The sequence below is a fragment of the Sinocyclocheilus anshuiensis genome, unplaced genomic scaffold (genome assembly GCF_001515605.1).
Source record: "Sinocyclocheilus anshuiensis isolate Anshui unplaced genomic scaffold, SAMN03320099.WGS_v1.1 scaffold1910, whole genome shotgun sequence".
NCBI lineage: Eukaryota > Metazoa > Chordata > Actinopteri > Cypriniformes > Cyprinidae > Sinocyclocheilus > Sinocyclocheilus anshuiensis.
The window spans coordinates 292,242-316,646 of NW_015546013.1; the positions used below are offsets into that span (position 1 = coordinate 292,242).

Genomic DNA, 24,405 nt, shown 5'->3' on the forward strand with positions numbered 1-24,405 from the left:
GGTTATCAAACATACATATATGCAGTACAATAAAGGTATTAATAGGAAGTGAAGTTGTCTTGTTTACACTGTTTCTTTTTCAACAGTTTTGAGTTTTATTCTAAATGAGTAAAAAAGTACCCTGCTGGAATGCAATTTACAAAGCAGCCGTTTCTTTGATCTAAGTAGTCATTAATTAGCAATAAAATTAACAAAACAATTACATTTGGCATTTTTGCTGTACAAATATTTTGTTTATGCTATTCTATGCATTTAAGATGTTAAACTTGATTTATTTTTGTCTGCCAAACAAGAAAACAGCATAATATTAAATCATGATTGATTATTTAATCAGTAAACATCATAATTCTTTTTCTCTCTTCTTCTAGAGCATCGACGAATGGAGATATCGCCCTAACTCTAATCCTAACCCGCTATCATCTACATCTAATCGCAAGCACACGAACAGACAAACGCTGTTTCATGAAACAATGTAATTCTGAGAAATGACATCCCAGAATATTGCACTTTAAAGTATCTATACTGTGTGTGGGTTATGTGCTGCCCCTGAAACAGTCAAAACAAAAAGGAAACAATCTCTATTTCCTCTGAATTGTAATGTGATCCTCTTTGCCTCCAATACAAGTGAAGACTTGTGTTCATATGACTGTTTTTCACTGTTTATATGTTGCCTGATAATTGCCTGTAAATCCATCTTTTGCTTTGTTTTTTTTGGTCTTTTAGTGAACTTATTTTAACACAGCATTATTTATAAAACATTTTCTGGCAGAAAACTTAAATCAATAAAAAAAAGATAATTATATATTTTTTAAATAATCATTTTTTTTTTCTAATTAAAATTTGAGGTTAAATCTTTTATACAGATTAATGTATAAGGAAAGTGTACACTGAAAAATGTTATGTAATTAGTCTATAAAAAATATATTAAATAAAATTTAAACAAAATCTAAATATTCTATATATTTTTATAAATGTAGATAGATTACTGTATAAGGAAAGTGTACACTGAAAAATGTTATTATGTAATCTATTTTGAAAAAAATACATTAAATAATATTAAAATGAAAAACATTTCTAAATATATCTAAATATTCTCAAAATGACAAACTTATTTGAGAAGCAACACTTTATAGGAGATTGAATTATATTTAGCTTTATATCTAATGCAGTATTAAATCATAAGTACATACGGTTTTAAAACTTTTTAGATTTTTAATTGTTAAATTAAGACTCATTAAGAACTTTTTTTGTTTGTTTTTGCCGTGTATATCTGTAACTGGCCACTTTTTGTACTTTTTTCAACATTTTAATCACGTCTTCATTTTAAATGCTCCTGTTAGTGTGATATGCATTTTAAAAGTACAAATAACCTTGCCGTTAATTTGAGCTCACAATAGCCGCATACATCATACTTGTAAATTAACTAGTAAAATGCTTTTTAAAATAGATTCAGATGAAGTACAGTATGCCACACACCGCAGGGTGTGTTAACTTCCCAAAATGTATTTCATGTCAGCTATACCCATCTATTCGAGCTGTGATTATACTGACTAAGAGAAAATGAAGTAGCCTACTTACGGGCTAACAGGAAGATATCAGACTAGTACCAAAGGCATGTTTCTGTTTGCAAGGATGTGGTCACAGGCAGAACCTCTGAAAACAGAAGTGCTACTAACTAGTTTTCTTGATAGCATTTAAGGGAAAGTATCTCTTGTGAGACACGTCCTGGTGAGCAGAGACACTCCTTATTTCATTTAATGCAATCATTTTGTGTGTGTGTGTGTGTGTGTGTGTGTGTGTTTTAGGTCATGTATATATATACATATACATATATTTCAGTAAATGTATTCTCTCTTCCACTAAGTTTCAGTGATAGAAAATTGCTTGCAGCTTCATTGAAATGTTGTGTGTAAAAATATTATGGCTGTATGATTAGTAATATAAGTACTGTGTAAATAGCACTGTTGTGATTTGTAGTGTACAGGTGGGACATCATTTCATTCATGAGACTAATGATGATTTTTGCAGACCAGACATGGTTTCGTGAGAGATGCAGCCCACATGTCTGAAAAAGGGAAAGACTGTGGTTTATTGACATGCGTCTCGAAATATGTAGAAGTAGATGAAATGTCGAAGAGGTTTAGCTTTGGCATAAGTGGGAAGCTTAAATATTGTCTGTACTTCATAGATAATGCAGGAAGAAAAAAAGGCATCCGCCAGTTTGTCCTGCTTAGGTCACATTTAACGGTTTTTGTTCTTGTGGTTTATTGGTTTGCAAAAAAATGGCTGATCTTTGGCTGCAGAGGTACAACCTTTACAACTCGGCTAATTTGTATGGGTGTTGTGAGATGAAAGCAGGTTGTTTTGTGTGTGTGAGTGTGTAAGCATGTGTTTGTCAGAATGTGTGAATGTGTCCGATATCGGAGGTATTTGGTAATTTCATTGTTACACAGTCACCATTTCCTTTCAATTTTTTTTTTACGGTCATATTATGTTTCTTAACAAAGATTTACTTCATGAGTGCACTACCACGGAAAACTACCACCAGTTTCAGTCTAGGAGAAATGATACTTTGAAGTCATCGGCAAAGGTAAGAATATACTGATAAACTAAAGAGCGGCAAAAATTATACACAGAACAATTGAATGAACTACAAAAAAACTGTCAATCATTACATTTGTCAATTTCTAATTTTTGTCTTTTAAATTACTGTATTTTTAAACAATAAATGAACATTCACATTACCCTTCTTAATATTTACATAAATATATTTTACTATAATAATTACAATAAATAAAACAAATGTGCAAATTGCATCAGTGATGAATTTTAGACTGTAATGACAAAGCATGAGAGAATTTTAATCTTGGTGCAAAGTGCTTGATGCAATTGATTATAGTAAGTTCTATTTATTAATCTTGCTAATATTTGACTTCAATATGAAACAAGAGTGCATGAGAGTTTTTATTTATTAAACTTTGCCTCATTTTTTGGCAGCTGGAATGATCAAAAAAAAAGTTTAACCATAAACTGAAGGGTTTATCATACAGAGTAAATACATGCTGATCATCAGCAAATCAACATCATGTTCATTTTTTAAATAAGTGGAAACTTGTTCGAAATGAGAACAATAGAAACTTGCCCTGTAAAATGTTTGATGTGTCCGAAGTCGCATGAAACATCATAATTAAAAAAATGAGCTTCAAGTCATCCGGTACTTTCTACATGCAGCTTCCTTTTGCCTTATTAACAAAAACAATTCCTTTACAATTTTTTATTTTTATTTTAGAAAGAAAATGTGCAGTTCCTTGATTGAAAATCTGTGCAAGGCCGTTTTAATGCATATAGAAAACAGACCTAGCATGTTGCATTCAAAACATCCACAATTTGTTTTAAGTTGCTCTGTTTTGAAATCTAATATAAACACATTAACTGTTGCATCAACAAGTGAAAACACAAAGTATAACACTGATGACTGTGCATGTGATATGCAAATTTCAGTTGTGAAAGTTAGAAATCTCATGAAAACGTATGTGATGTATTTCGCACCTCTCTCCATGCCAGTTTCACTATGACGAACTGCTCAACTAAAGATGTGGACACTTTAACGCAGAAGCTGGACTTGGTGATTTACGTGCCTGTCCTGGTGTTCGGCTTGGCGTTAAACATCGCAGCATTGGTGGTGTTCTGTCGACTGCTCAGAAAATGGACCGAGTCCTCCATCTACATGACCAACCTGGCTCTGATGGACCTGCTGTTGCTGCTGCAGTTGCCCTTCAAAATGCATGCAGCACACCACAAGTGGGCAGAAGACACAAAGCTCTTTTGCTCCTTCCTGGAAAGTCTTTACTTTGTAGCTATGTACGGTAGCATCTACACAATTGTGTGCATAGCCATAGACCGGTACATCGCCATAAACCACCCATTTCGGGCCAAGCAGGTGCGTTCCAAAAAAAATGCCTTGATTGTTTGCATTTTCATTTGGGTGTTTGTTATGGCAATGACTTCACCCATCTACACCTTCCGGGAAAAGAAAATGGGGAATTTCACCTGTTTCCATGGCTTCTCTAAGAATGGTTGGAGCACTGGAATAATCGTGTGCCTGGAGGTCTTTGGTTTCTTGTTGCCCGCCGCAGTACTGGTGGCGTGTTCCATTCAGAGCGTCCGTACTCTCAAAGCCTCAAAGAACAGCGACTACAAGAGGCAAGCTGGTGTGAGAATCATCTACAGCAGCCTAGCGGCCTTCCTAGTGCCCTTCACCCCCTGTCACGTGGCCATATTCCTGCAGTATCTTGTCCGTAATGGCTTTATTTCAGACTGCAAACAGCAAAAGAACATCGCGCTTTTCATACAGGTGTCAATAAACATTGCAAACGTGACCTGCTGCTTGGACGCACTGTGTTACTATTTCATTGCGAAAGAAGTCCGATCCACCAAGGAGACACTTAGACTGTCCATCAGCAGAGCGAGAACCACCAGCACCTCAGATGTCTGAGGTGAATTCAGTTTATTAGTCGTTCAGAATGTGTCCCTATGGATTTCCAGTGGAAGTAAAGATGTGGTCATACTAGCGAAATTTTGCGGTCGAAAAAAAGTCTATTGTCAATAGAGTAGCGACGTGTGAAGCACAGCTCACAAAAAAAGTAACTTTCAAACCCAACAGCCTTCTGTTGGTCAGCTCAGCAAATTGAACCCATTGCGAAATTGGCATGGGGAAATCTTTCACCCTCACACAAAATTCCAGATCGTGTGGATTCCTATTGAAATAACCTAATTTTACCCATGAAAATTCGCCAAACAACAGTAAATGTGACTGCACCTTAAGAGACTTCAGGGAAACATGTTGGACTGATTTTAAAGGTTCTTGAGGTTCAATGTGTGTTTTATGGGCATAAATGGACAAAAAATATTACTCCTCTCATTCCAGTTTAAGGTAGTTCACCCAAAATTGCAAATTCTGTCATCATTTACTCACCCTTAAGTCCAAAACTGCATGAGTTTGTTTCTTGCTTCTTTTTGAACATAAAATAAGATATTTTGAGAGATGAGAAGTTTTTATTTTAGCCATGCAAAGAAAGTCAGTGGGCTCCAATGATGTTTGGTTCCCAAAATACTTAAAAATATCATCTCTTGCGTTCAGTGTTGGGGGTAACGCATTTCAAGTAAGTTACGCGAGTTACGTAATCAGATTACTTTTTCAAGTAACTAGTAAAGTAACACATTACTTTTTAATTTACAAAAAAATAAAATAAAATCAGAAAATATACTTCAAATAATAATGCCAGTTACTTTGTTTTCACAAATATTGACTGACAGCTCTCCTGTTCTTATGTTGAGAGCAATCGGAAGTAAGTGCAGAGGTGTTGTGTGCACTGTGGAAACGATGTTACTGTAGTTCTAGACTGAATGTAAACATGCATGTATCTCACTTGCAGAAAAACAGAATCAGTATTCCCCAAAATGAATAAAAACAATGAAATGCAAACTCAGAATATGACACAAACCTGCATATATTAAATATGTTAAAGGGGTCATATGATGCGATTTCAATTTTTCCTTTCTCTTTGGAGTGTTACAAGCTCTTGGTGCATAAAGAAGATCTGTAAAGTTGCCACAAATATCCTTTATGCATTTAATCCCATTTTTTGAAACCAATGTCTTCGCTGCTGACCTTTGATGATCCAATTCAACCATACAAGAAAAAATGACTTTGGATAAACATAACATTTGTGTTTGCAGCATTGTAACATTTGCTACTGTACAGAGGTGAATTTACATTTCCTGTAGTCTGAGGCTTATTCATTGCCTTTCTGGTGTAAAAGGGCTTTTTACATTTGCCAAAAATAGAACTCTTTATATCAAAAACAAAAAAGCAAGCTCAGCTCAGATTTAAAAAGTAGCAAAAAGTAACGTAACGCATTCCTTTCCATAAAAAGAAATGAACATAATTAGTTACTTTTTTAGGGAAGAACGCAATATTGTAACGCATTACTTTTAAAAGTAACTTTCCCCAACACTGCTTGTACTCTGCAGAAGAAACTCGTACAGGTTTGGAACGACATGAGGGTGAGTAAATGATGACAGGTTTTCATTTTTTTTGATGGACTATCCATTTAACTCTACAAATTGTGACAAATATGAGAAGAAAAAGGGAATAGAACAGAAACTTTACCCTGATCTTCAGAACTGCACAATCCCAAAATTTGTCTGGATTGGAGTTTTAGATCAGGATCACCCAAATTTCACAAGACTTTAGACGTTAAATTAGCTAACTATCCTTCCTTAAAACCACATCCTTGACACCCAAAGCCATGAAAGCAAACACCCACAGAAAATGATAGCATCTGAGAGCATTTCTGATTGGCTAAAAATGGGTGGGCTGCTCCCCTGACCCATTTTTGCTGTTTTTGAGTTTAGGGCTATAAGAGAGACGGGTGTGATTTCTCAGGACTCCTATTTTAGAAAATTGGGACATTTTATGTTTTAGAATTTGAAAAACGTACAGGAATAATGTATTTTTGTAGGCCAAAACCTGGAAATGAAATTGAACACTTTACCACTTTCGGTTCCATCGTCCTGAAGTCAATGTTTTTTTTCTGAACAGGTTTTTTGGTTAAATAGATCTGTGGTTAACAAAAGCTTAAGATATTTTCACGCTATGACTTAAAATACATCAGTAATACACTGTGACTTTTTAAAGCTTTAACTTGTCTTGAAAAAGGCGGTTGGCTAAAGGAGAACAGAGGTGGTCCGGGACATTAAATGTCATCACGTCAAACAGGTAAACTCATCTACTCACTCTGCTTTTACAGGCTCACAGGAAAGGAAAATGTCTTTAAGTAAAGAATGAATGAGTTGTCTGAAGTATCGTGATGGTGAAGATGAAGTCATGCGACAGTGGTGTAGTTCATTTATAGCCTACATTTAGCTTTTTACTTCGGGTGATTGTATTCAGGATTCAGGCTTCAAAATTTCTAGAAGTTGTTCATTTGTGAAGATACTTATGATGAAAAAAACATGTAACAATGATAAGCTTTTGTTGGTCACAGAGCTTATTCTCCACAGTAACCCGGAAGTCCATGGAAAAATCGTATTGGGTTTATTGAGGAAACCAAGGCCTACAAAAATATGTCATCACTGCAGCGCTTTATTTAATGTTATTTTTATTCAAAATTAAATTGTGTCCGTCAAACTTACGATGAATTTATGATCCTGTGTTATGGATTTTGCCCCACAGATTCTGTATTTGTCTTATCTCATGCTAACACTGTCAACATGAGAAACCTGAGGTCTTCATGCTCACACGCGATGGTCGTCTGACAAACCATCCTGAAACCTTTACAATGACTCATAAATGTTTCTGATGCAACATTGGGTATGGCATTACATACTTCACAATTACCTCTTTTGTTCTGTATTTTGCCTCCTAAATCAGTATGTTAAAATATCTGTGTAGACTTGTCTCACCTGTTTTGTACCGTGTGTCAATAAAACTGTATATATTTTGAACAGATTCCCTTGAGTATGAGTTATGGCACCAATTTCCATAAGTTGTGGGTAAGAATGTGTGGGTACGGAGCCATGTGCCACTAGTTTCACTTAGTCAGACAGTGAGTGACTTCTCATATCTGGAATTCAGCTGTCTGTTTATATGATATATGAAGTGTGGCAACATCCTCTTTAGTTAAATAGAAGTACATGATTAACAGTTCTGAACACAAGGCAGGTTTTTTTTTTTTTTTGGGATGCACAAATGTGTTTTACTCTATCAGGCTGCACGTTTAGTGTAAAATAGAATAGAAAATAGAAAATAAAACCCCAACTGTGTTTTAAACCAACAGGAAAAGACTGGCGATCACATCAACACCTGCTTGTGGTGACATGCTGCGGTATATATGTTGTTGTTTAGTGCTACTGCCAGCTACTAAAATTTCTGCTACCTCTGATAGTAAATCACAATTTATAAATGAATAAAATGTGATAATGATAAAAGGACAAATAACACTGGGGGCCTCAAAAAAGCTATATAAATCAATCTGAACTACTTTCTCTCTAATAAAGTGCGTAGTTGCATTGTCTCCGCCGTGTTTGCTTAGTCTCTTTTAAACGGTTGCTCTTACTCTAAATCAACTACATTCTTGACCACATGGCTCTTGATGCACTTTAACCTCTGCTAGACCTTTTTTGAAGAAGCTTGAAAGGAACATTTTTGGACAGTTGTTGTAGGTTTATGTGGATCGTACAAACGTTTATTTTGTATCATCCCTCAATAATTATTACAATGGTTTGCCATGTGTTTGTAGGCTAGGCTAGTTCATCCTTTTTGTGGTATAGAATTAACATTTTTCCTTCTGTACCCAGCAGATGGCGCCAGAGTATCATCATATCTGAGATTTTTTTTTGGGGGGGAGATAAAAGTAATTTAGAGAGGACAGAGTAATGTAAGGGTAAAAGTGTGTATGAATGAGTGAATAAATGAATGAATGAATAAATAGCCTACAATTATTTTAAATGTAAATAACGTGTGCAATAGACTAATATATAAGTAATAATAACAATATAGTAATATAATGTGTAGTACGTAACGTAATAATAATTCATGCATATATGTGAGATAAAAGTAATTTAGAGAGGACAGAGTAATGTAAGGGTAAAAGTGTGTATGAATGAGTGAATAAATGAATAAATAGCCTACAATTATTTTAAATGTAAATAACGTGTGCAATAGACTAATATATAAGTAATAATAACAATATAGTAATATAATGTGTAGTACGTAACGTAATAATAATTCATGCATATATGTTGTTTTGTGGATTTTTTTAGGTTCACGTGTTTACATTTTAGTCCAATTTTGAACATCTTCGTTTCTGTCCCTCCCCTTTATTGGAAACTCAAATATATCTCCAAAAGTGAGACAGCACTAGCTGAATTTTTCATAATTGCCTTTTTAAAAGAAACACGAGACAGTTTATGAGATAGTAACTAATCTCAGGTAAGATATCCACGGTTGTGAATGATTATCATGATGGTATTTACATGGTACGTACTTCCAATATTACCATCGTGTTTCAATTATATATTTGTACTGTTTTCGTGTACTATTATTGTTTAGACACTCCGTTAGTTGTAAAATATATTTACCTGTAGTACAGAGTCGTTCACAAGCTGTAGCCTTCGTCATTCATACCCGTGCACGTGCGGAATTTAAAAACCTTTATCGCTGCCAAACGATAGAATTCATTTGCGGTTTGTCTGAATGGATTGTAGGGAAATATTCCCTTCACAACCCGCTATTATGCCCTCCGACTTCACCTGTTTTCTCACATTTTTACTGAGGAGAAACTCGATAAAAGAGGCTCGATAAGCCTGTGCAACATCGACCTCTAGATGGCGCCACGACATCAAAACTTTCCTGCAAGTGAGTTAACATGACAACTAGTAACAATAGCTGCAGTATACTGAAATGTGATGACACATACTATACATCTAAAACAATTAAAAACAGTGTTTGGTTAATTTATTGGAATTTATTCTTTGATAAATGTAATAAAACATATAAGTAAAAAACAAAAAAATTATATAAATGTTCTAAATATTAATTACATGCATGCAACTACATTACATACTTGCAGCTACACATAAAGTTTAACTTAAAAATACTGAAGCCGAAATAACAAAATGTTATTTGTCAGCAAAATGCGCTGTTCAGTGTATGTGCAATACGTTTCCTGTTTGCATTGAGCCTCCCCAACCCCTCCACCCACAGGACTTTCGAAAATCTGTTCTGTCTTTGCTTGTGCTGCAGCTCAACTGGCCTTTTATCGTCAAAGCATTATCAGTGAGACTGTGGTGAGGCAAGCCAGTTAGTTTATCTCTCTGATCTGAAAGCGGATGTGAGATTGTGAGGTCGTAGCCTATTAATAATTGGCACAAACATTTACTGTATGTACTGTATATGGTTTTACTGGTAAACAACATAGAAACACAGAAAAGTGCTGCACTGCAGGTTTGAATGAAACGGTTACATTTACATTTTAGCAGAAATACATTATAGTTTTTTTTTTTTTTTGTAGATAGTGCACATTTATGGTGACCATGCTGACTTTACCAAGCATACAGCAGATTTTTTTGTTGCTCGAGTGACTTGTGTGTGATTACACTGTGTTATTATCTGCAACACTATCAATGATGTTAGAGTTTTGTTTGAATGTTCGCCGGTTCCCGCCTTCTTCTTCCTGAACTACGAACTTTGTTACACTTGGCATTTTGACCTTTTGTATTTCTCCCAGTACATGAAGGGGGAAGTTTAACAAAGACTCCATTTTAGCTTGCTTTTGAATTATCTAAAGAATTCTTTGTTTCCACACTCTCAGAAAAAAAGGTACAAAGCTTTCACTGAGGGCGGTACAATTATGCACAAAAGCTAAAATGAACATCTTTGTATTCTATTCACCCTTGAATGCTACATATTAATAGCTCAAAGGTACATATTGGCACTTTAAAAGTACCAAAGGTATACATATTAGTACCTTTTGAAAGGGTAGCATCCCAGTGACAGTTTGGTATCTTTTGAAAACCAAAAATTGTAGTAATCAAATGCAAACTTTGAAGTCTGAATCCCACATGACCTAATTTGACTGGTTCGCGTTTGACCACACGTCAAAACATCATCAACCCCCAAAGCAGAGTTTGCTCCTCTTAAATATCTGCATGTAAATGCAATTCACTTACTGACACCTCCCACTGTTTCCTGTCACTAACAAGTGGAACTAAAAAAAAAGGTAGCACACAGGAAAAAAATCATTACAGAGCCATTTCACATTTCGACACAGCACTTCTCTTTATTTCGCCTTTATCTTTGGAAAAATGCCACACAACAACACAGATAACTGCAGCACATCTCATTTCAGATATCCACTTTTCACTTCCACCTACAGCATCGTGCTGCTGTTCGGCCTTCCTTTGAACTCTGTGTCTCTTTGGATACTGGTTTGTCGGAATGGCTTGAGGAAATCCGTTCCGGGGATCTACATGGCCAACCTGGCCTTATCGGACCTACTTTTCACGCTTTCCCTGCCCTTTCGGATTATCTACTTCGCCACAGGTGAATGGAAGCTGGGAAACACTCTATGCATGATTCCAGGGACCCTCTTTGCCGTCAACATCTACTCCAGCTCCTTGTTCATCACGCTCATCAGTGTGGACCGGATGCTGGCCGTGGTGTATCCACTGAGATCTCGACATTTGCGGACGGTACCGATGGCCTGGGTGTTTTGTGTGATCGTGTGGCTGATCATCGCTGGATTGGCAGTGCCAACAGCCTTAAACCACCCCGAAAATAAGGACCCAGAGTGTAACGTTACACGCTGTTTTGAGAAATACACATATGAAGAATGGGTTATGGGTTTCACAATCCTCTGCTGTGTCACTTTCTTTGGTATTTTAATACCTTTCTGCATTATTCTGGGCTGTACGGTGGCAGTCGTGCGGCAGCTGAAAGGCTACAGCATGGCGACTTCCTCGTGCAGCACCGAGATGAGTAAAAGCAAGATTGTGAAGCTCTTTCTGTCCAACTTGCTCATCTATGCCATTTGTTTTATCCCATTTCACACTGCTTTCATCCTCTTTGGCTTGCACAAACTTCACATCTTGCATGGAGGTAATACTCTTGAAATGTACTTTAACCTACAGACTGTTACCATGTGCATGGCCAGCACAAACAGCTGTCTGGACCCTTTGATCTACTATTTCAGCTCAAAGAATATTCAAGGTAGAGCCAGATGTGACTCTTCATCCAAAACCGTCGGTCTCGGCCTGGTCCAGAGCATGAGTTGGAACGGACAGTAAAGCACCATCCATCATAATCACTTGTGTTGTTGAGGTAAAGAAGTTCTTTGTCTGAAAGGAAATGGTTATGTAAAAACAAAAAAAAAAACAGGTCTTAAACCAAAAGCTGACTCACGCATGAGAACGTTGCACATCTCTGCTCGTGTGCATCGCGGGAAAAGGTTGCAACTCTGTTTACCTCGCTCAGGCGTCCTAAAGCAGGTCAAAAGGGAAGAAGACACCAACCGTTGAGCCAGTGATTCATTACCTGACAATGTGATATAAATACTTTAATTTGTTCTGCAAAACTTGCATTGTTGCAAATCATCAACTAAGCTGTTTACGTGTGCATTTGCTTATCACTGAGAACCAAGGGCAGTAGCTACTGTAGAAATGTTGGCCCCTCTGGTTGTATATTGCTATGTTTTGCTGCATTAGCTGCATTTCTACCAGCATTACAGTTGAAAAAGTGTTCAGTTTGTCTTTTTGTCTGTGTTTTTGTGTCATTGAGCAATACATTTGAACTGCATTTTTATTTCCCCAGGATTGCACTGAAGTTTCGCATAGTAATATGCACTTTTACTTTTGTGTCATGCATTATGTTGGTCGAAATAAACCAAGCATACTTTTGCCAATCTATCACTTTTATCTTCTCGGATAAGATCTGCATTGTGATGACATATGACTTCAACTGAGGTGTGAAAAAGTGAGAAACGGTTCACATGGTTGCACGAAGCTCACAGACTGGCATAAGGAAGTGAAAGTTGCAGTTTCGAATCAACTGTTGAAGTCCACACCATGCCCTGCTGAAAAAAAACAATAGACACCATCACAAAATTCGTAATGGTTTTAATGGAAACTGTAATGGACCCTGTGGGTCTCTACTGGTAATTGGTCACCTTTGTTGGTGGCTTGTTAAAACCAATACATCCCAATGGAATATGTCCCAAAACACACTACAGAAAACCATTTTTTAATGGTTAAAAGTTGATGGTTTGTAATGGTATTTGTAGTGGAAACCATTCGAATTTTCTGTGATGGTTCTATTGTTTTTTTTTTTTTTTTCAGCAGGGCCCTCCTGTTGTTTCACATGAGGGATCTTTTTCGTGTTGTGGGCCAAGTGAGCAGAAAGGTCTGTTGCATGCGCTTACTTATCTGTAACGATCAGCAGAGCGAGAGTAGTGTTTCAGCAGTTTATTGATGGATTTTTACAAGCGATTATTATTTACAAAAGCAGCAGAATAGAGTGCGTCAAATCAAACGCCTCGTTTATTCCAGACAAAACCAGTTGTTGCTACACTAGTATGTGGAAAAGGATCAAACACATATAAATGGTACAATTAGAAAAAGTGCAAGCAAAATGAAATGATTCCACCTCAGATGAGGTCTAAGGATCTACCATTAGTCATGGATGGACCATACATAAAAAAAAAAAGAAAAGAATAGGAACAGCAAGGAAAAGATTTCTGTGCCTAAGAAAATTCACCTTCAACTTAAAAGAACAGCCCGTTCTTACCAGTACAGACATACTGCACTTAGAGATAACGGAACATTTCAAACCAACATCCGGTGGCTAGTTTCTCACATTTTTCTACAAACTTTATTCACATGTATTAAAGAGCAACACACAGAGTGATAAACTGCTCAGATAACCAACAATACTACAAACAAATGGATGTCAAGTTAGGAAATCCAAGATAAGAAAACTTATATTGCTTATATCACGTTCAAAAACTCACGCTATGACTTAAATAACGGGCTTAAAGTCATACATTTCTAAAATATGAGGTATACATCTTTTGGCATTGAAGACAATTTTCTAATACTGGATTTCTTAGCCAACACAGAAAATAATGAACAAATGAAACCATCAGTCTACACAAACCGAGGCTTTACAGAGGAAGAAAAAACTAAATGCAAACCATTTGTCAGCGCATGCCAGATGTCTGAGACTAATCTCACAGTATTTGAGAAAACTTCCCCACTGAAAAAAATAAAATAAAACACACATAACCTGAGAGTGAAATGAAACGACAAACTAGACAGTTTGCTTCAGAATATGCAAATCAAAATCTAATTTAGACAAAGACAAAAAAGAAAAAAAAAAAAAACACTTGGGTGAAAAAAGTAATTACAGTTCATCCTTGGAAAATTTGAACCAACAAACACACAAATATGGCATTATCTAACATTATGTACAGGTTTGTCATGCTGATAAAGTGCTGTTAAGCTGGACAGATGGGGAAGGGTCAGTTTTGGGTTTTGCTCAGTAGAGTTGAGGAGAAGGGAAGGAAACTACAGCAGGAGTCGGTCACAAATCTTTGTCTCTACGACAAATGTGTTCTCGAAGTGCCGGATGCTGTGGCAGTTCTTGGTCTCCCTCTTATCGACGCCTGAGGAAGAAACAGATTCGAGTCGGGTTCAGCAAGGATGTTGCATGTACTGTATTGCATAATTGTTGCATGTACATCATGCATCACCATCATAGTCACACATTTTGTGCTGTCTGGTTCAGGAAGCATTTTACACTACCATTCAAACATTTGGGGTCAGTAAAATTTGTTGTTTACCATTTTAGAAGTCTCTTATGCTGACCATGTCTGCATTCATTTAATCAAAAATACAGTAAAAACAGTCATATTACGAAATATTATTATGATTTAAAATAACCGTTTTCTATATTAATATATTTTAAAATGTAACTTATTCCTGTAATGCAAAGCTGAATTTTCAGCATCATTATTCCAGTCTTCATTGTCACATGACCCTTCAGAAATCATTCTAATATGCTGATTTAAAAACGTTTTTATTATTATCAATGTTGAAAACAGGTGTGCTGCTGAACATATTCATGGAAACTGTGATACATTTGATATAAGATTATTTGATGAATAGAAAGTTCTAAAGAACAGCATTTATTTAAAATTTGTAACATTTTTGATTAATTTAATGCATCCTTGTTGAATAAGTGTTGATTTCTTTCAATAAAATAAAAAAATAAAATGGTAGAGAAATGTATTTTTAAATGTATAAACAACTCAACCACAACTAACTACCATTCCACTACTAACTACTCCCAAAGAATTACTAGACTAGCCATAATGCTGAACAGAGATCCACTCAAAGAAAACTTTCCATGGAAATGGGAAAGAATTAATTATAGTTAGTTTCTGCAAGTTAATTAGGTTATGTTACCCGACTACATAACTAGCAACCCACTTAATGCCTACCCTTGTCTTTTTATTTCTACTTTACAAATAAATGTTTGTTTCCAAATGAAAATGTTTTAAGGCTTGATTCATCTCAAAGCTGGGTCATACATTTTCTAAGTGAAAAATACATTTTTGAGAAGTTAAACTCAGCGGTCCACATTCTTGGTGTGGCACAAATGTCGCAAGTCAAGTTCTATTTCCTGTGGCTACCCAGACACCATCTGTGCCCAGATGAGTGAGAGGAAGTCCTTAAGGAGCCAAGCTACAGCTCCCACACCTCAGCCTCTGCAGAGAGATGCCCTCTGATCCAAACGACAACTCCCACAACGCATAAGTGCTTGACGTGCATCACATCCCCCTCTGTGTGGTTTCCAAACCGGAGACGTTCTGAGTACTCTATGATTGTGAGTCACGTTTACACACCTACGTGCGCACGCATTAATCAGGATGAAGATCGGTGTCAACGTGCCACACGCAACAGACTGAATGCACCCAGCACATGCCCAGATCCACCTGAATGCAACATTTAACATTAGACTAAAGCACTCGGACTCATAAAAAGAGGACAATGTTGTGTTATCAGCAACAGTTAAAGCATCTGATTTTTGCAAGATAACTGGGTGGATAGAAATGAGAAAAACCAACAAAAAACAGGAACTAAACGAGCCCACAGACAACCACAGCTACATCTGTGCGCGCACAGGTTCCAGGAACAAATGCCGCCTAAAAGATGGAGGACAAGATTGTTCTGTTTGAATACATTTTAAAATGTAATTTATTCCTTTAAAGGTGACATATCATGAAAATCTTATTATGACATATCATGACTTTTCCCGTGAAAAAGATTAACCCAGCAACTTTGTTTTGGGAAGCCTTTTTCGGCAAGCATCTGAGAAAACGAGCGCATCTGATTTCGCTCCCTTGGTGATGTGGCAAAGGGATCTTATTATAATATCACCGCCCCTGAATCTGTAAGTTTCCACCCACGGCGCCGTCATTTTGATTTTGCAAGCGACAACTGTGTACCAGCTCTAATGCCATGGCAAAAGTTTGAGCAAAACATGCTAACTGTTCGGTCTTTGGCTGCACAGATGAGCACAGAACACTATTTAGAGTCCCAGCCTCAGAGGAGACAAGAGAGCAGTGGATTTATTGATTTATTTACTGTATATCCTCCTGACTACCAACTATGGAGTTTTGTCCTCTGTAGAGGACATTATGTTTTAGTGATTTCTCCGAGACGTTACATGTCACAGTTTTAAGTCTGGATGTCCTGTACAGAGCACATTCAGGGCTTTTCAAAGATACCAAATGATTGGATGTTTCACCATGACCACTCCCTCTCCTTGGTCTTTAAAAATGGCTGACATTCATTTAGTGATCAAGTGTAACACCCTTATGGAAATATGATAATATTTTGTAATTATCATTTAAATCGGACTAATTTTCAAATTGTTTGTCATAAATCAACATCTCAGGAAAATGTTATGGGGTTTCAAATCAAAATATGACCTTCTGTTATGAAACAGGATGTCGATTTCATACATGTACACTGTAGAGGACACAAGGACTTGAAGCAAGTTTATTACACATTTTGGGAGACACAACAAATGAATAGAGAAATTATGTATCAATATTCCTATTAAATATTAGATATTATTATGAAAATATTGCTAATTTTTACTCCCATTATTGCACTTATTTGTTCATTCTATGTTGCCCCAAAAATCCATTAATATGCAAATTAGATACAGTTTATAGATACATTGTATATAATGGAAAAACTTGTTTATGGCCATTTTACACACATCTTGCATAAAGAAAAATTCTGGGGACACCAGAGACTTCTATTACATATTGTAAAAAGAGGCATAATATGTCTCCTTTAATGAATTTTCAGCAGCATTACTCCAGTCCTTCAGAAATCATTCTAATATGCTAATTTGCTGCTCAAGCAGCATTTCTTATGATCTTCAATGTTGAAAACAGTTGTGCTGCTTACCTACCATTCAAAAGTTTTAACACTTCTATTCAGCAAGGATGTTGTAAATTGATTCAAAGTTATCGTAAACACACATGATTTTACAAAAGATTTCAAATAAATGCTATTCTTTGAATTTCTAATTCGTCAAAGAATCCGAAAAAAAAAAAAAAAAAAGTATCACAGTTTCCAGCTTTGGTGAGCATACGAGTCATCCTTCAAAAGCATTAAAAATCTTAGTTATTTCAATCTTTTGTAGTAATAATAATATTATTATTATTATTCACACTGATGTTTAATCATACGAGTCTTCCTTCAAAAGCATTAAAAATCTTAGTTATTTCAATCTTTTGTAGTAATAATAATATTATTATTATTATTCACACTGATGTTTAATTAGCAAAAACCAATAATAAATCAAGAAGTCATGAAACTCACGTCTTTGGCCGCTACGGCGTCTCAGTCTGTAGGTTTCTTTTCCGTAACAGAGCCGGTGGATGAAGGGTCCCAGCTGACGCATGTTCCTAACGCGCCCCGTCACCACCATCTCTTCCTGAATGATGTAGGTCTGGGGCAAATACATCCCCCGCTGCCAAAACACAAATGCAGACTAACGGTCACATGGGGCTACGGGCTTCATTCCATCAACACTGACACATTAGCTATGACAAATCAAACGGATTAGAAATCTGTGTGTCACCTCTGCTAGGGAAGAGACAAGTTCATTTTAGGGTTTGCATGCATCAATTTGATTATATTGAATAAATTAAAAATACTAACAAAAACATAAATTTTATAAATAATGTTACTAGATAAAACGCTTAAGAACTAGGGGGAATTTGAAAAAATGTTCAAAAATAATAATTATATACTAAATATTTTAATGTACATAAATAACATTAAATTATATACTAAAAATAAATTATAATATCTTGAAATCTTTTTAAGTTTCCATTACTTTTTGTATTATCCTAAATTTTTTTTTTTCATGATCATGGGAATACTGTTTCTACAGGTTAAAAATTACGTTTTTATTAACAAATGATTTCTGAAGGCACAGTTCTACCTTCAGAAATCATTCATGAAATATTTCACGTTTCACATTTCAGAAATAAAGGCTGCACATCAAACATGTGACTCACAATCTGAGACCTTTTGTTCATGTGTTACATAAAACTTTATGCAATCTGTTACCTTGACATTGACAAGCAGCTCCCACAGGTTCCTGGGCGGCATGACGATTGTTGTGTTGAGTTCAATAACGTAGCACTTATCCAACGCAATGTCGTAGTAAGCTGTGAGTCCCTGTGTTAACGAGAAACGGCAACACCTCCATTAATAACCAATCTAGAATCAAATAAAAAATGTTTTGAGAGATTTGGTGAAGTTTAACATTTACCACCATTTAAAAGTTTGAACTCTTAAAACTAATACTTTTTCTCAGCAAAGATGCATTAAATTGATCAAAAGTGACAGTAACAAATGTTACAAAAGATTTCCATTTCAAATAAATGCTGTTCTTTTCAATCATCTATGCATCTATGAAAAACATTGAAAATAAGAAGAAATGTTTCTTGAGCAGCAAATCAGCATATTAGAATGAATTCTGAAAGATCATGCGACACTGAAAACTGGAGTAATTATGCTGAAAATTCAGCTTTGCATCACAGAAATAAATAGCATTTTATAATATATTCAAATAGAAAACAAGTATTTTAAATTGTAATGATATTTCACAATATTACTGTTTTAATACACTTATGTTTAATTAAATGTAGGTGGGAGAGAACAAAATTAAATGTTCTGCTGACATTCTCATAGATTTATAGCTTCTGGGGAACTTGGAAATGTGGCTTTCACACAAACATTTGCATGTACTCCTGTGCCTGGCACATTGCACTGAATATTAAACAATGATTTTAGCAGACAAAAGGTTTCCTTAGAAATGGTTCACAGTCCATCTGGGGGAGCCGTGGTGACTAACACCAGCTTTTGTGCAGCCAGAGAACTAGAAGAAACTGTACCAGAGCAAAACGGGCAAAACTTCGCTTCAAGTGCTTCTAGGAAAGACCCTCACCCTGTGAAAGTCGTGAATGATGTCAGCCGGGTCGCTGCTTCCGAAGTCGGGCACAGGCACGCTGATCTGCTCGTAGTTGTCATCCAAAAAGATGCCGACGTTCTCCTCTAGCTCCTGTCTTCCGAGTAATGGGGCGAACAGGGGGTCCTCGTACATCACCCGACAGTGGAACAAACTGTCCTCTGGGATCTGGAGAAAGAAAGCAGAGCACTTCAATAGAGTGCACTTGAACCAGTGAACGGAAGATCCAGCAAGGTGTTGCTATGGTGATCGCTATGGCAATGAACTTTAATAGGCTTGTTCGTGAATAAAAGATGATTAAGAGATCCAGTGACGTCTAGCGTCTCACCTGCGGGCTGAAGTAGTATCGGTACAGGCATACAGACGCCATGATCAAGCCTGACAGGAAGATCACCAAGCCGAGCACGACGCACCAAAGGCCACTAAAGGGAGACTTCTTAGATCTTGCCGGGAGCACCAACTCATCCTGCTGGGAAACAAAACAACAAGGATAAAATTAGTTTTACGCATTCAAAGCACTTGGGTTAGTTTTCATTGGCTTTTGATTCTGGACTGCATGTTAACTTAATATTTAAAAGGAAGAGACCATCCAACAATTTAAATTCTGTCATATTTACTCCCCCTCATTTTTGATCCAAACCTGAATGACTTTGTTTTTCTTCTGTGGAACACAAAAATTGATATTTTAAATAGAGTTGGTAATTTAAATGGTGGAATGGAAGTCAATGGACCCAAAAATGTTTGCTTGCAAACATTCTTCCAAATATCTTCTTTTGTGTTCCAGAGAAGAAATAAATGCACACAGGTTTGGAATTACATATTTATTTTCATTTTTGGGTGGACCATCCCTTTAATTTCAAATTTATGAGCATTGATAATGCTTGGAGAAGATCTACATCCAAATTTCCCATTACAAAATTTATATACATGCAAGCTGGCACAAACTAGACTGCAAAAATTATTTACTTACTTAATTATTTGTGTATTGTTTTTCAGTACAAATATCTAAACATTCATTAAATCAAGGCATTTAATTGAGAAGCAATAAGCCTTAAAACTAGGAAAAAGTACCAAAATTAAGTAGGTTTATGCTTAAAAAAGAAAAAAGAAAAAAAATGGGGTAAGAAAAATAAACTTAATTCAAAGGTAAAACAAAATTATTTTTACTATCCCACTTTCTCAAAAGGCTAAACTCACTTCATATTGATAAACTGTACAAAAAAACCGAGATTTAATATCTTAATTAATATCTTGGTAATTTTTCTTCTTGAGTAAATGCATCTTGATTTAAGCCTTTTATGACATTTGTCAGGAAAAAAAATACTAAGAATATTCTTGCCTCACTGACATATTTTTTTCTTTTTTAAGCATAAACTCCATTTTAATACATTACCCCCGGTCTCACAGACTTAAGCCAAGTCCCCGACTTAAACCGGCTTAAGCCTAGTCCCCGACTAAAATGCAAGTCTGAGCCGTTTCAACTGAAAGAAACTAGCACTGGTTGATCTTGAAATAGGTCAGTGCCCTTGTTTTGTCTCAAGATGCACACCAGTAATGTTTTTTCTAAGGCATGTTTATAAAAATTACTTTAAAATCCTAATTGAACTATGGCCTAGTCCTGGCTTAAGCTAAGCCCCATCGGTGAAACCGGGCCAACAAGACTTAATATTTGAAGTCATTTTCAAACACTAAGCAAGAAAATCATTTTATCTGCAGTTGCACCCAACAATGCCAAGACATCAGTCACGGCAGCATCTCAAGACGTCAGGTGGCGTGAGCAATCCATCCGCCTCCAGTCTCTCAGAGACGCTGGTGCCGAGGACACCAGCTCGGATCGGCCCACGCAGGCTCTGGATCATCGTGAATCAAACAGACTTGCTGACAGAGCTACTATCTCCGCCTGGCAGAGTGATATTTATAGGCACGTACTGTACTTCCACACTCCTTATTTGTACAGGAGTTCCTATCTACGTAGGGAGGACACACAGCAGCAGTGGGTAGGAGACAGTGTGTGGGCACCAGGCTGAAAATAACAGCTCTAGTATCAGATTAGATGAATCCACGTCATTTTCACTCTAGTAGGGAAAATGAATGCAGGCACATGAGGTCGAATTAAAAATGTGACGCACTAGAGAAGGGACCGTTCTGAGTCGCCCACAAATGTCCTACTTTATAATGCTTTCAGACTTCAGTTACCCCCAGCTGAATTCTAATAAATGGACTTTATTTAGCTTTCTAGTTAAAACCCCAAAGATTTGATGCACATTGACAGCTTCCAATGACTCAAAACTGATGCATTCTCAGAAATGAGAAAACTATTAAATCTGCTGTCAGCATCATATTCCTCAGATCCAATTACAAGACTCAGACAAAAAGATGGATATCAGGCATCCATTTTTATTTCACCCCGACTGATAGGATCAAGCATGTGCCTGGTCGGATTGGAGCGAGGACTGAGCGTTCCAGGCACATCAAAACAAAAGGCTGCGGTCATCTGCACTGTCACAGCTCAAGTCAAGTGGTAATAAAAGGTTTTGCAGTTGAATAACTACCATCATGGGAACAAATAGCAAGCGTCCATGTAGAGGACACACACACACAAATGCAGCTCAAGCCGATTTGTTGGGCACTAATCTGCAGTGGCGGTTTATGCTGAGGGATGATGTAATGTCATCCTGCTGTGCATCTCAATATTGGCTCGCATCTATCAGCTGTAAACCAATGCAGAACTGCAGGTCCAAGCCTGGCAAAGTGTATAATATATACTTCAATATTAATATATTAATAAAAGTCCGAGCTGTTCAGTTAAGACACAAGACATCTGATACTTATTATCAATCTGTGATAATAAAATTAAGACAGAAACTGGTGCATTCTCAGAAATAGGAAAATTGTGAAATCTGCTGTCAGCATCATTTTTCTCTGTGCAGCTCAATACTGCCTCACATCTATCAAGTGCAATCCATTTTTACACTATTTTCTTTACTTAAAACATGTACAAGCCTGCCAAAGTGAATAATAATAATATTTAATGGAATACTAATACTAATCATCATTATTATTGTTAAGCATAATAATTGTATATATTAGATTAGATTCACATTACAGCTTTGTCTATTAATCACCTAATTTGGTTTAGAGACATAATGGCACTTTCTTAAGAATAAGTTAAGCATAAATATAATAGAATTCACATAAAAATATATATTTTTGCAGTTTTGATATCTTTTTGCCTGGAGGAACATGACAAAACAAAGGATGGTTTCACAGCAGACCACAAAACAATAGACAATAATGGGTATTTAAATAAGAAGCTGTAACTCACGTGAGAGCAGGGCATGTGAATTTCCTCTTCGTCTCCATCGTTCTCCTTTTCCGGCTTCTGTGCAGTTACTTGCTGAAATGATATCTTCACCATTTTGACGCTTCTTCCTAGTTTTCTGCGGTTAGGACGTCCAGTAGTGATTGTACCACCAAGGACGCTTCTGAGCTGTGAATGAAGCGCTCGACAGAGGGCGGGCGAACTTAAAGAGGATTCCCTCGCTTCCGGTACACTTTAAAGTAAGAGTCCACCAATCGGCGTCTGTTTTCTAAAATTAGTATCACTTGCAATTTTCCACAATAAAAAAAGCCTTATCTAGTAACCCGTGCAGATCCGAATTATCAAAAATGTAAAAAATTACAATGTTTTATTTTTACTCCAAATGCAGTCATACATAATAATAATTGGGGGGGGAAATCAGTTTGATATTTTAAAACACATATTGAATGTCCCTGCATAAGCATTATCCATCCATCCATTAATTCTTTTAAGATTTTCATTCTACATCCATTCCCATTAGATTTTACCTGAGATCACATTTTGCATTTTTTTTTTAATATACAGAATTTTACTACAGCTCACACGTCTATTTTGCTTTAAATTCTAAAGAAAAACCTTATAATGTTTTACATTATTACACATTGATGTAGTAATGTTTTAATTACATTATTGGTGCATAGTTAAGATATACATCTAATCTAAAAATATTTTGCATGACAATGATAGTGAGAAGTCATAATGTGCCAAAATGAACCATGGTTTTACTAAAAAAAAAATAAAAAAAAAAAAACCTTGGTTAATTTACTAAGTTCTGTTCATCCTAAAGCAGTGAAACAGCATCTCTATATTTATCCTGTGTCCTCTTAAGATTAAAAAAGAAAAACATGGCTATAGTTAAACCATGGTTACCACAAATTAACCACGATCTTGCTACACTAACCATAGTTTAACCATGGTACTTGTAGTAAAACTGTGGTTATACAAATGGTAATCAATGTGCCAAAAAACATGGTTACTACACTTTTACTATAATAAAACCATAGTTAATCTTCATTTGTCAAATCAATACCCTTGAACGATATATCAAAAGATTATCTCGCCATGAATGTGATCGTACATTAACAATACAATTTAATTACTTACACAGATTTAAAATAATTTTTTTATTAAAGTAATACTTGGAACAATTACAAAAAAAAAAATGATCCCACGGGATTTTTCTAAATCAGCCATTCATCTCCTCCTGGTCCCGTCTTGGACTTTTATTGTGGAATTGTTCCCACAAATGGATGTGCCTTCCGGTTCTATTTTAGCCGTTTACGGTGCTCCTGCTCTACTACGCATTCTGATTTGCATCAGACTGCCGGAAGTCAATAAATAACTTGACACTGATGAATGCTTTTTATGGTTCTGATGTAGGTTATAATCTATAAATTATAATCTACAAACAGCGCAAATGAAGTATAATCAAGTATTTTCAGGTTATGAAACAGAAAATAATTTTGAATTTCATGTTTTATCATCGCACTGAGGATTTGTCGATTTAAAAGATTAATTTAAACGAGACTTTACTTTTTTTTACTTAAAAAATGAAATAGGAAAAAAAAAATATATATAAGACAACCAATAGGCCTATATGAAATGTAGGCCTAATATAAAATATTACATATATTCATTAAATGTAATAAAGCACGTGACTAATTTGCTTTCTTTTATTCACTAAAATAATGCGATTCGCTATCTGACGTAGCAGCCTTTATGACTGACTTAAATGTGTAGTTTATTTTTCAGTAGGCTTATATGAATGTTAAATATCAGCACCTTTTCATATGCTTTGCATTACATTCATATGTACCTTCATAGATGGCCTCATAATAAAGCACTGTGATGATGTCCCACATAAACTGATAAACTGCACACTGGTAAACTGATGGAAATGATGCGGTGCACGTGAACTCAATTC

General features: G+C 36.0%; 3 protein-coding genes across 4 annotated transcripts; 2 read left to right on the forward strand and 1 right to left on the reverse strand.

Annotated features, from left to right (window-relative positions):
- The first annotated feature begins 1,655 nt into the window (after positions 1–1,655).
- Positions 1,656–4,571, forward strand: LOC107698487 (G-protein coupled receptor 55-like). Its single transcript, XM_016499503.1, has 3 exons — positions 1,656–1,728; positions 2,508–2,590; positions 3,565–4,571. The coding sequence occupies exon 3, from the start codon at positions 3,572–3,574 to the stop codon at positions 4,493–4,495; it is 924 nt and encodes a 307-aa protein (XP_016354989.1). The 5' UTR covers positions 1,656–1,728; positions 2,508–2,590; positions 3,565–3,571; the 3' UTR covers positions 4,496–4,571.
- A 6,244-nt stretch (positions 4,572–10,815) lies between these two features.
- Positions 10,816–12,457, forward strand: LOC107698486 (lysophosphatidic acid receptor 6-like). Its single transcript, XM_016499502.1, has one exon. It carries the CDS (start codon positions 10,870–10,872, stop codon positions 11,848–11,850), a length of 981 nt encoding a protein of 326 aa, XP_016354988.1. The 5' UTR covers positions 10,816–10,869; the 3' UTR covers positions 11,851–12,457.
- A 564-nt stretch (positions 12,458–13,021) lies between these two features.
- LOC107698489 (integral membrane protein 2C-like) lies at positions 13,022–22,754 on the reverse strand. 2 transcript variants are annotated; one of them, XM_016499504.1, is made up of 6 exons: positions 22,446–22,754; positions 19,449–19,589; positions 19,100–19,288; positions 18,217–18,327; positions 17,461–17,611; positions 13,022–14,222 (listed from the first exon to the last, which is right to left on the reverse strand). In XM_016499504.1, exons 1-6 carry the CDS (start codon positions 22,536–22,538, stop codon positions 14,125–14,127), a joined length of 783 nt encoding a protein of 260 aa, XP_016354990.1. In that variant the 5' UTR covers positions 22,539–22,754; the 3' UTR covers positions 13,022–14,124. The 2 variants fall into 2 exon arrangements, with proteins under 2 accessions (XP_016354990.1, XP_016354991.1); XM_016499505.1 differs by having other exon boundaries at positions 19,449–19,586; positions 22,446–22,753.
- Positions 22,755–24,405: the final 1,651 nt, after the last annotated feature.